At 24.8% G+C, this 13,577-nt stretch overlaps 1 protein-coding gene across 7 annotated transcripts in view; it reads right to left on the bottom strand.

Moving 5' to 3' along the window:
• The window catches only part of LOC145277834 (RNA polymerase II-associated protein 3-like), a 326,267-nt gene that overhangs the window by 30,064 nt on the left and 282,626 nt on the right, over positions 1–13,577 (bottom strand). For 6 of the 7 annotated variants that reach the window (XM_080129754.1, XM_080129752.1, XM_080129753.1 and 3 more), the window contains one exon: positions 10,705–10,903. The exons of the other annotated variant lie outside the window; for it this stretch is intronic. In XM_080129754.1, coding sequence (XP_079985880.1) covers positions 10,812–10,903 — 92 coding nt within the window. In that variant the 3' untranslated portion in view covers positions 10,705–10,811. Of the gene's footprint in view, positions 1–10,704; positions 10,904–13,577 lie in introns of those variants that run through there. 7 annotated transcript variants of the gene reach the window in all.

Consider the following 13,577-nt stretch of genomic DNA (forward strand, 5'->3'; position numbering starts at 1 on the left):
TTAAATTCAAATTTTGATGCATTGCTGAATTCAAATTTTTTATGCATTGTTGAATTCAAATTTTTATGTTATTGAGTTGAAATTTTGATGCAATGTTAAAGTTAAATTTTTATATGTTAAATTCAAATTTTGATGCATTGCTGAATTCAAATTTTTTATGCATTGTTGAATTCAAATTTTTACATGTCGACTTCAAATGTTTTATGTGTTGTTGAATTCAAATTGTTATGCATTGTTGAATTCAAATTTTTTGCAGGTATACCTTAAATGTTTTATGCATTGTTGAATTCAATTGTTTACAAGTTGAATTCCAATATTTATGCACTGTTGTGTTCAAATTATTATATGCTGTTGAATTCACGTTTTTATATGTTGAATTCAAATTTTTATATGTTCATAAATTCACGTATTTTATATGTCGTTGAATCCATATTGTTTATATGTTGTTGAATTCAAATTTTATGCAATGTTGAATTGTAATTTTTATATGTTCTGGATTCAAATATTTTATACGTTGTTCAATCCATATTTTATTTATGTTGTTGAATACAAATTTATATACATTGTTTAATTGTAATTTTTATATGCTGTTCAATTCAAAGTTTTTATGCGTGGTTGAATTAAAATTTTTATATGTTGTTTGATCTATATTTTTATATGTAGTCGAATTCAAATTTTTATGCGTTGTTGAATCCATGTTTTTTCGTACGTTGTTGAATGAAAATTTTTTATATGTTGCTGAACGAAAATTTTTAAACGTTGTTGAATTCAAATGTTTATAAGTTGTTGAATTCAAATGTTTTATGCATTGTTGTAATTCAAATGTTTTATGCATTGTTGAATTAAAATTAAATATGTTGTTGAGTTAAAATTTTTATACATTGTTGAATTCACATTTTTTATGTTGTTGAATTCAAACCAAATTTTCATGCATTGGTAAATTCAAATTTTTATATTTAATTCAAATTTTTATGCACTGTATTTAATTCAATTTTTTATATGTTGAAGTAAAATTTTTATACGTTTTTGAATTAAAAGTTTTATATGTTGGAGTCAAATTTTTATGCATTGTTGAATTTAAATTTTTCTACGTTTTCGACGTCAAATTTTTATGTTCCTGAATTCAAATGTTTTATGCATTGTTGAATTCAAATTCGTATACGTTGAATTCCAATATTTACGCATTGTTGAATTCAAATTTTTACATGTTTACTTCAAATGTGTTATGCATTGTTGAATTCACATTTTTACCTGTTGAATTTAAATGTTTTATGCATTGCTGAATTCAAATGTTTTATGCATTGCTTAATTCAAATTTTTACAAGTTGACTTCAAATGTTTTATGCATTGTTTAATTCAAATTTTTACATGTTGAATACAAATGTTTTATGCATTGTTGAATTCAGATTTTCATATGTTGAATTCAAAGTTTTACATGTTGACTTCAAATGTTTTATGCATTGTTGAATTCAAATTTTTATGTGTTGGTGAATTACAAATTTAACATGTTCACTTCAAATGTTTTATGCATTGTTGAATTCAAATTTTTACATGTTGAATTCCAATATTTATGCATTGTTGAAGTCAAATTTTTACATGTTGAATTCCAATATTTATGCATTGTTGAATTCAAATTTTTACATGTTTACTTCAAATGTTTTATGCATTGTTGAATTCAAATTTTTACATGTTGAATTCCAATATTTATGCATTGTTGAAGTCAAATTTTTACATGTTGAATTCCAATATTTATGCATTGTTGAATTCAAATTTTTACATGTTTACTTCAAATGTTTTATGCATTGTTGAATTCAAATTTTTACATGTTGAATTCCAATATTTATGCATTGTTGAAGTCAAATTTTTACATGTTGAATTCCAATATTTATGCATTGTTGAATTCAAATTTTTACATGTTTACTTCAAATGTTTTATGCATTGTTGAATTCAAATTTTTACATGTTGAATTCCAATATTTATGCATTGTTGAAGTCAAATTTTTACATGTTGAATTCCAATATTTATGCATTGTTGAATTCAAATTTTTACATGTTTACTTCAAATGTTTTATGCATTGTTGAATTCAAATTTTTACATGTTGAATTCCAATATTTATGCATTGTTGAAGTCAAATTTTTACATGTTGAATTCCAATATTTATGCATTGTTGAAGTCAAATTTTTACATGTTGAATTCCAATATTTATGCATTGTTGAAGTCAAATTTTTACATGTTGAATTCCAATATTTATGCATTGTTGAAGTCAAATTTTTACATGTTGAATTCCAATATTTATGCATTGTTGAAGTCAAATTTTTACATGTTGAATTCCAATATTTATGCATTGTTGAAGTCAAATTTTTACATGTTGAATTCCAATATTTACGCATTGTTGAATTCAAATTTTTACATGTTTACTTCAAATGTGTTATGCATTGTTGAATTCACATTTTTACCTGTTGAATTTAAATGTTTTATGCATTGCTGAATTCAAATGTTTTATGCATTGCTTAATTCAAATTTTTACAAGTTGACTTCAAATGTTTTATGCATTGTTTAATTCAAATTTTTACATGTTGAATACAAATGTTTTATGCATTGTTGAATTCAGATTTTCATATGTTGAATTCAAATGTTTCATGCATTGTTGAATTCAAATTTGTATATGTTGCTGAATTCAAATTTTTACATGTTTACTTCAAATGTTTTATGCATTGTTGAATTCAAATTTTTATACATTGTTGAATTCACATTTTTTATGTTGTTGAATTCAAACCAAATTTTCATGCATTGGTCAATAAAATTTTTTATGTTTGAATCAAATTTTCATTCATTGTGTGAATTCAAATTTTTACATGTTGACTTCAAATGTTTTATGCATTGTTGAATTCAAATTTTTATGTGTTAGTGAATTACAAATTTAACATGTTCACTTCAAATGTTTTATGCATTGTTGAATTCAAATTTTTACATGTTGACTTCAAATTTTTATGCATTGTTGAATTCAAATTTTTACATGTTGAATTCCAATATTTATGCATTGTTGAAGTCAAATTATTACATGTTGAATTCAAATGTTTTATGCGTTGTTGAATTCAAATTTTTATATGTTGTTGAATTCAAATTTTTACATGTTGACTTCAAATGTTTTATGCATTGTTGAATTCAAATGTTTTATGCCTTGTTGAATTCAAATTTTTATATATTTTTGAATACAAATTGTTTTATATGTTGTTAAATTCATGTCTTTTATATGTCGTTGAATCCATATTTTTATATGTTGTTGAATTCCAATATTTATGCGTTTTTGAATTCAAATTTTTACATGTTGAAGTCAAATTTTTATGCATTGTTGAATTTAAATTTTTCTACGTTTTTGAATTCATATTTTTATATGTTGTTGAATTCAAATGTTTTATGCATTGTTGAATTCAAATTTTTACATGTCGAATTCCAATATTAATGCATTGTTGAATTCAAATTTTTATGTGTTGAATTCCAATATTATGCATTGTTGAATTCAAATTTTTACATGTTGAAGTCAAATTTTTATGCATTTGAATTTAAATTTTTACATGTTGAAGTCAAACTGTTTTATGCATTGTTGAATTTAAATTTTTACACGTTGACTCCAAATGTTTTATGCATTGCTGAATTCAAATGTTTTATGCATTTTTGAATTCAAATCTTTGTACATTGCTGACTTCAAATTTTTATGTTGAATTCAAATGTTTTATGATTTGTTGAATTCAAATTTTTATATGTTTTCAAATTAAAATTATCATATGTTGTTGAATTCAAATTTTCATATGTTGACTTCAAATGTTTTATGCATTGTTGAATTCAACTTTTTACATGTTTAATTCCAATATTGCTGAAATCAAATTTTTACATATTGACTTCAAATGTTTTATGCATTGTCGAATTTTAATTTTTACATGTTGACTTCTGTGACGGGCCTACGAAAAAAAAAAAAAGTAAACAAACCCGTCGAGACGACACGTTGACAAGAGAGAGAGGGAGAGAGAGCGCAGAGAACGAACATCAGCAGAAGCGATGACCAAGGGAGATAACTAATGCGGAAAAAGGGAAAAAAAACAAAAACAAAAAAACAGTCAGTTGCCGGGAAGATTGGAAATGGGATAGACATTTATAGAAAAAAAAAACAACCAAGAGAATCTCTCCCTCCAGATATTTCTGTATTTAGTAATAAAAGAAGAGTCGCGTGTTGTGCACCCGTGATTTTTGGAATTGAAACATAATCCGCTGTTTGTTTTTTTTTCTTTTTCTTTTCTTTGTTATTTGATGTATATAAAATATCACAAGGGAAACATTATCCCATCTAACCTCAGCGCGCTTTGGATTCTAGAAGGGAGAACCATAGCTTAGCGCATTCGCTGATCGGTCCTTCCCGAGTTCGTATGTATCAAGTATATACATACCCAGCAGCGAATGTCACAACTTCAAATGTTTTATGCATTGTTGAATTTTAATTTTTACATGTTGATTTCAAATGTTTTATGCATTGTTGAATTTTAATTTTTACATGTTGATTTCAAATGTTTTATGCATTGTTGAATTCAAATTTTTATTGGTTGAATTCATATATTTATGCATTGTGTAATTCGAATCTTTACACGTTGACTTCAAATGTTTTATGCATTGTTGAAGTCAAATGTTTTATGCATTGTTGAAGTCAAATGTTTTATGCATTGTTGAAGTCAAATGTTTTATGCATTGTTGAATTTAAATTTTTGTCCGTTTTTGAATTAAAATTTTCATATGTTGTTGAATTCAAATGTTTTATGCATTGTTGAATTATAATTTTTACATGTTGAACACAAATGTTTTATGCATTGATGAATTCAAATTTTTATAAGTTAACTTCAAATGTGTTATGCATTTATGAATTCAAATTTTTAGGTTGTTGAATTACAATTTTTTATATGCTGCTGAATTTAAATTTTTATATGTTGTTGAATTAAAATTTAATTGTTGTGGAATTAAAATTTTTATACATTGTTGAATTCACATTTTTTATGTTGTTGAATTCAAACCAAATTTTCATGCATTGGTCAATAAAATTTTTTATGTTTGAATCAAATTTTCATTCATTGTGTGAATTCAAATTTTTACATGTTGACTTCAAATGTTTTATGCATTGTTGAATTCAAATTTTTATGTGTTGGTGAATTACAAATTTAACATGTTCACTTCAAATGTTTTATGCATTGTTGAATTCAAATTTTTACATGTTGACTTCAAATTTTTATGCATTGTTGAATTCAAATTTTTACATGTTGAATTCCAATATTTATGCATTGTTGAAGTCAAATTATTACATGTTGAATTCAAATTTTTATACATTGTTGAATTCAAATTTTTACATGTTGACTTCAAATTTTTATGCATTGTTGAATTCAAATTTTTATACATTGTTGAATTCACATTTTTTATGTTGTTGAATTCAAACCAAATTTTCATGCATTGGTCAATAAAATTTTTTATGTTTGAATCAAATTTTCATTCATTGTGTGAATTCAAATTTTTACATGTTGACTTCAGATGTTTTATGCATTGTTGAATTCAACTTTTTACATGTTGAATTCAAATTTTTACATGTTGACTTCAAATGTTTTATGCATTGTTGAATTCAAATTTTTATATGTTGACTTCAGATGTTTTATGCATTGTTGAATTCAACTTTTTACATGTTGAATTCCAATATTTATGCATTGTTGAATTACAATTTTTATATGTTGACTTCAGATGTTTTATGCATTGTTGAATTCAAATTTTTATATGTTCACTTCAAATGTTTTATGCATTGTTGAATTCAACTTTTTACATGTTGAATTCCAATATTTATGCATTGTTGAATTCAAATTTTTACATGTTGACTTCAAATGTTTTATGCATTGTTGAATTCAAATTTTTACATGTTGACTTCAGATGTTTTATGCATTGTTGAATTCAAATTTTTATATGTTGACTTCAGATGTTTTATGCATTGTTGAATTCAAATTTTTATATGTTCACTTACAAATGTTTTATGCATTGTTGAATTCAACTTTTTACATGTTGAATTCCAATATTTATGCGTTGTTGAATTCAAATTTTTACATGTTGACTTCAAATGTTTTATGCATTGTTGAATTCAACTTTTTACATGTTAAATTCCAATATTTATGCATTGTTGAATTTAAATTTTTACATGTTGAATACAAATGTTTTATGCATTGTTGAATTCAAATGTTTTATGCATTGTTGAATTCAAATTTTCATATGTTGACTTCAAATGTTTTATGCATTGTTGAATTCAAATTTTTATATGTTGACTTCAAATGTTTTATGCATTGTTGAAGTCAAATTTTTATATGTTGAAGTCAAATATTTATGCATTGTTGAATTTAAATTGTTCTACGTTTTTGAATTCACATCTTTTTATGTTGTTGAATTCCAATATTTATGCATTGGTGAATTCAAATTTTTACATGTTGACTTCAAATGTTTTATGCATTGTTGAATTCAACTTTTTACATGTTGAATTCCAATATTTATGCATTGTTGAATTTAAATTTTTACATGTTGAATACAAATGTTTTATGCATTGTTGAATTCAAATGTTTTATGCATTGTTGAATTCAAATTTTTATATATTTTTGAATACAAATTGTTTTATATGTCTTTTATATGTCGTTGAATCCATATTTTTATGTTGTTGAATTCCAATATTTATGCGTTTTTGAATTCAAATATTTATATGTTTAATTCAACTTTTTACAAGTTGAAGTTTATGCATTGTTGTGCATTGTTGAATTTAAATTTTTATATGTTGAAGTCAAATTTTTATATGTTGTTGAATTCAAATGTTTTATGGATTGTTGAAATAAAATTTTTACATGCTGAAGTCAAATTTTTACATGTTGAATTCAAATTTTTACATGTTGAAGTCAAACTGTTTTATGCATTGTTGAATTTAAATTTCTACATGTTGACTTAAAATGTTTTATGCATTGCTGAATTCAAATGTTTTATGCATTTTTGAATTCAAATTTTTGTACATTGTTGACTTCAAATTTTTATGTAGAATTCAAATGTTTTATGCATTGTTGAATTCAAATGTTTTATGATTTGTTGAATTCAAATGTTTTATGATTTGTTGAATTCAAATGTTTTATGATTTGTTGAATTCAAATGTTTTATGCATTGTTGAGTTCAAATGTTTTATGCGTTGTTGAGTTCAAATGTTTTATGACTTTGTTGAATTATAATGTTTTATGACTTTGTTGAATTATAATGTTTTATGACTTTGTTGAATTATAATGTTTTATGACTTTGTTGAATTATAATGTTTTATGACTTTGTTGAATTATAATGTTTTATGACTTTGTTGAATTATAATGTTTAATGACTTTGTTGAATTATAATGTTTTATGACTTTGTTGAATTATAATGTTTTATGACTTTGTTGAATTATAATGTTTTATGACTTTGTTGAATTATAATGTTTTATGACTTTGTTGAATTAAAATTTTTATATGTTTTTGAATTAAAATTTTTATGTTGTTGAATTACATTTTTTATATGTTGCTAAATTAAAATTTTTATATATTGTTGAATTAAAATTTTTATATAATGTTGAATTAACATTTTTTATGTTGTTGAATTAAAACCAAATTTTCATGCAGTGGTGAATTCAAATTGTTGTGTTTAATTCAAATTTTTTATACATTGTGGTATTCAAATTTTTCTATGTTGAAGTCAAATTTGAATTTAAATTTTTCTATGTTTTTGAATTCCAATTTTCATATGTTTTTGAATTCAAATGTTTTATGCATTGTTGAATTCAAATTTTTACATGTTTTATGCATTATTGAATTCAAATTTTTACATGTTGAATTCCAATATTTATGCATTTGAATTTAAATTTTTAGATGTTGAATTCAAATATTTATGCATTGTTGAATTGAAATTTTTAGATGTTGAATTCAAATATTTATGCATTGTTGAATGTAAATTTTTACATGTTGAATTCCAATATTTATGCATTGGTGAATTGAAATTTTTATATGTTGAAGTCAAATTTTTATGCAATGTTGAATTTAAATTTTTCTACGTTTTGGAATTCCAATTTTTATATGTTGTTGAATTCAAATGTTTTATGCATTGTTGAAATAAAATTTTTACATGTGGAATTCCAATATTTATGCATTGTTGAATTCAAATTTTTATTTGTTGAAGTCAAATGTTTTATGCATTGTTGAATTCAAATTTTTACATGTTGACTTCAAATTTGCATATGTTGAATTCCAATATTTATGCATTGTTGAATTCAAATTTTTACAGGTTGAATTCCTATATTTATGCATTGTTGAATTCAAATTTTTGTAAGTTGAATTCAAATTATTATATGCTGTGTAATTCAAGTTTTTATACGTTGAAATTTTATATATTGTTTGTTGAATACAAATTTTTTATATGTTGTTAAATTCACATCTTTTATATGTCGTTCAGTCCATATTTTTTATATGTTGTTGAATTCAAATTTTTATGCATTGTTGAATTCAACTTTTTATATGTTCTGGATTCAAATATTTTATACGTTGTTCAATCCATATTTTATTGATGTTGTTGAATTCAAATTTTTATACGTTGTTGAATACAAATTTATATACATTGTTGAATTGCAATTTTTATATGTTGTTGAAATCAAAGTTTTTATGCATTGTTGTATTATAATTTTTATATGTTATTGAATCTATATTTTTTATATGTAGTCTAATTCAAATTTTTATGCGTTGTTGAATGCATATTTTTTGAATGTTGAATTCAAATTTTATACGTTGAATTTGTATACATTGTTGAATACAAATTTTTATATGTTGTTGAATCCATATTTTTTCATACGTTGTTTAATCCATATTTTTTTATACGTTCTTGAATGAAAATTTTTTATGTGTTGCTGAATGAAAATTTTTATACGTTGTTGAATTCAAATTTTTATAAGTTGAATTCTAATTCTTATAAGCTGAATTCAGATTTTTATATGTTGTTGAATTCAAATTTTTATATGTTGTTGAATTCAAATTTTTATATGTTGTTGAATTCAAATTTTTATATGTTGTTGAATTCAGATTTTTATATGTTGTTGAATTCAAATTTTTATATGTTGTTGAATTCAAATTTTTATACGTTGTTGAATTCAAATTTTTATACGTTGTTGAATTCAAATTTTTATATGTTGTTGAATTCAGATTTTTATATGTTGTTGAATTCAAATTTTTATACGTTGTTGAATTCAAATTTTTATACGTTGTTGAATTCAAATTTTTATATGTTGTTGAATTCAAATTTTTATATGTTGTTGAATTCAAATTTTTATATGTTGTTGAATTCAAATTTTTATACGTTGTTGAATTCAAATTTTTATATGTTGTTGAATTCAAATTTTTATATGTTGTTGAATTCAAATTTTTATATGTTGTTGAATTCAAATTTTTATATGTTGTTGAATTCAAATTTTTATACGTTGTTGAATTCAAATTTTTATACGTTGTTGAATTCAAATTTTTATATGTTGTTGAATTCAAATTTTTATATGTTGTTGAATTCAAATTTTTATATGTTGTTGAATTCAAATTTTTATATGTTGTTGAATTCAAATTTTTATATGTTGTTGAATTCAAATTTTTATATGTTGTTGAATTCAAATTTTTATATGTTGTTGAATTCAAATTTTTATATGTTGTTGAATTCAAATTTTTATATGTTGTTGAATTCAAATTTTTTATATGTTGTTGAATTCAAATTTTTATATGTTGTTGAATTCAAATTTTTATATGTTGTTGAATTCAAATTTTTATATGTTGTTGAATTCAAATTTTTATATGTTGTTGAATTCAAATTTTTATATGTTGTTGAATTCAAATTTTTATACGTTGTTGAATTCAAATTTTTATACGTTGTTGAATTCAAATTCTTATATGTTGTTGAATTCAAATTTTTATATGTTGTTGAATTCAAATTTTTATATGTTGTTGAATTCAAATTTTTATATGTTGTTGAATTCAAATTTTTATATGTTGTTGAATTCAAATTTTTATATGTTGTTGAATTCAAATTTTTATATGTTGTTGAATTCAAATTTTTATATGTTGTTGAATTCAAATTTTTTATCTTTTCTGTTAATTCAAAATTTTACTCATGTTGTTGAAAACAAGTTATTTTTTTCAAAATTTTACTTAATTTGTTTAAATTAAGTAATGTTTTGCTGTTAATCCAAAGTTTTAGTTGTGTTTTGAATAGAGTATTTTTTCTATGCTGTTTATTCAAAGTTTTACTTGTGTTGTTGAATACAAGTATTTTCTTTGCTGTTTTATAAAATGTATTAATTGTGAGTTATGAAAACTAGATTATTATGGTTTCAACCTATTGGCTTTTTAGCTGATTTTTAAAACTCATTTTCAAAATAAATTAAATTTAAAAATAACAAAAACAAGTTGGGAATATGGAGTCCCACTCCACAAGTAAAACAATTACTTCCACCATGACTAACGTTTGTGCAAAATTTCTAAAAATCCAAGGTGTGGTTATTGAGAAAAGTGCAAACAAACGAATAGATGAATGAGAATGAATTACTAGGTCTAATCCCTTTTTTGTCGGTGGGAGACCAAATATTAAAAAGACAAAGAAAATAACACATTTTAAAGATGTTTTAAAAATAGTTTAATAAAAATCATAACAATAACATGTAGTAGGCGTAAAAGAGACAAAGCAAGTTTTAAAGAATTAAAAAAAATCTTTATTCTTCACTTCAAACCATATTGTTTGGCCAATGAATTTATTTGGTTACGGTCTAAATATGGTAGTTTTTGTAGCTCGCTAAATAAATCTTTAATAACTGAAAAAGAAAAAAGAAAATAATATTGAATAAAAGAATATTAATTTTGTATGTAAAAAACTCAAGAATGCAATAATTTGTCAAATTTCATAAGGAATATACAAAGTCAGGTCACTCATTTCATTGTGGTCAGAGGAGGGTGTCACACTCAATCTAATGATCTAATGTTTGTATCTTGTTTAACTTCTGAATTTTAACTGAACACAGAGAATTAATTCCATAATAAGAAACAAGGCAAGCTTACAGTGACATTTTCTCTTATTCATCTTAAAATTGTCTGCTGTTCCTTAACTCACTATTGTCTAAGAGTTAATCAGTAAAATTATCCCAACATTTAAAAAAAGAAAAAAACATGCTAAGAAACAGAGTGAGTTTGAAGGTTGTGTCATTAAGAAATAAAGTTTCATTTCTGAATGAATGACAATGTGGAGGACAGAGGAGTACCAAATTTCTCGATATAGCTCTTGTTGCAATAATACTGGTATTCTGTGAGAGTATGATTACAAAAAAGGAACTTTCATGTTCACACAAGAAAGAACTTTGCTCTTTATCTCTTCCTCAGATTGGCTACCGGAAACGCTATGCTTCATCTACAAAATTGTACAATTCAAAGCTTCTCTGGATTGATGCTGCAATTTTGTTTGGAACAAGATTTCTTTTGTTCGCTTCTAAAACTAAAATGGTTTATAACTCAAAAGCTTTTTCGAGTGCAAGGAGGAATTCTCTCCAAGCGAGATAACTCTCGTCCCAAACAACATACAATTGCCTATATTTTCCTCTTCTTAACATGTATGAAACACAATTGCAATTTTTAAATTTATACATTTATATAATGGCATCATTAAATAGATCTTTTTCCTAACCTAAAATTAGCAATCTTTGAAGTCAACATATATATGAACTGCTATAAATAGGTGAACTTGCAGAAGATTAAGAACCAGAGTCAGCAACACTTTTTTAATGACCAGATTAAAAGTTTTGCAGCCAAAATGCAAATTTGAAATCATTAAAACTCCAAATTGTTTATAAACTTCAAAATATAATGAGTACATTTACTGTTTGCATGGTATTAACCCCTGATTAATACAGGTTTAATACTGAAATGAGTGAATTCTTACTTTCAGACATTTCATTAAAAGATACGCAAATCTTAATGAGATCCAAAAATATTTGTCTAGCAAAGAATGAAATGATTTTTGAAGGCAAATATTAGTAAAAACAAAACCACTTTATTGTTGATATTCAAAATATAGTTGTAATAATGGTTTTTTATGCAACTAATATGAAATACTGTTATCTAACAGCTTTTACCTACACCCAAAAATTAAAACTGGAAATGCCTGCATTTTATTGAAATTTTATAATTTCAAGTAGATTAATATTAACTTTAGAGAATTAAAAAAAAAACAATTATCAAATAAAATCATAATATTCAATATTTTCCTGACAAAAAATATTATGCATTATTGATACTGATGATGATGATGATAACAATTAGGTGTCAGAGAAAACTTAATAAAAAAGCAGAGACAATAGTTTGCAGTTTGGAGACGGAAGCGTTGTTGTGATAAGTGATTTTCTCTACTAATTCGCACTTTTTATTTTTAGATTCAAATATTAATAACTACATTTTATTTCAGTATTTAATTTATGTATTTCTGTTGTATTAAATGCTAGCTTTTTTTTCTCGTCCATAAATGTTTATTTATCTACCGAGTTGATTGCAAAAATAGATTACCTAATTGTACTCATTTTTAGTTCGTGAGAGGGGAATCTATCACCATACTTTCCCTTAAACACGTCAGTTGGACTTTTATTAAGTACAATACTTAATAGTTTTTTTTTTAATGGAGAGTAGAAAACGCATTGTGGATGCGTTATCGGCAGCTCCTGTTACTCTCGCTTCTTCTTATTTGTCCCTCAGTCCTCATTTTTTAATGAGCGATTTTTCTGACAAAGGGAGAAGAAAAAGCTGTTTTCTAGGTTGGCAGTATTTTGCGCGAACAGTTGGCAGAGTTGGTGGAAATTTTCTGTTTCTATGTCTATCCTTGTAGCCATGTCACTAGTAAGGGTGCTGGAGGTAAACGTTTTGTCTGGGCTGACGTTATCCGCCTGATAGTCAGGGACCCGAACCTTGGATTAACCACTAAGGAGGCTGTCCTATCAGCAGGTGCAAAGTACTGGGGCTGCTGTATTGCCATTTGGTGAATGGAATCTGGACCATGCAGTAGCTTCTGGTGTGGCCTCTCGATGCCATACTAGTGGGTAATTGTTACGGCTTTACCTTATCATGTGCTACAAAAAAAAAAAAAAAAAATTCTTCGTTTCTTTTTCTCTTTTAGTTTCCCCTCTCTGTCCTGCTCTAAGTAAATCTGACGACCTAGTCCACAAATTCCAAAATTTCATCATGACAAGTTTCAAGAAAAAATACACGATTAAACCCGGTTCTACAACTTCCAACGTAGACCCCTACTACCATGTCTCCTTCTCCAACATCAGGGGTCTTCGTTCTAACCTTCCAGAGGTTGAAACCCAATTACAGGAGACTAAACCAGACCTTTTATTTTTAAGTGAAACTGGCATTGGACAGGCTATTTCCCTAGATGAGTTTGCAATTACAGGATACTCTAACTTAACTTCTAAATCTGACCCCCAAGATCGCCATGGGCATGGA

The sequence above is a fragment of the Euprymna scolopes genome, chromosome 6 (assembly GCF_053919585.1).
Source record: "Euprymna scolopes isolate OS-2025 chromosome 6, ASM5391958v1, whole genome shotgun sequence".
NCBI classification, from domain to species: Eukaryota; Metazoa; Mollusca; class Cephalopoda; order Sepiida; family Sepiolidae; genus Euprymna; species Euprymna scolopes.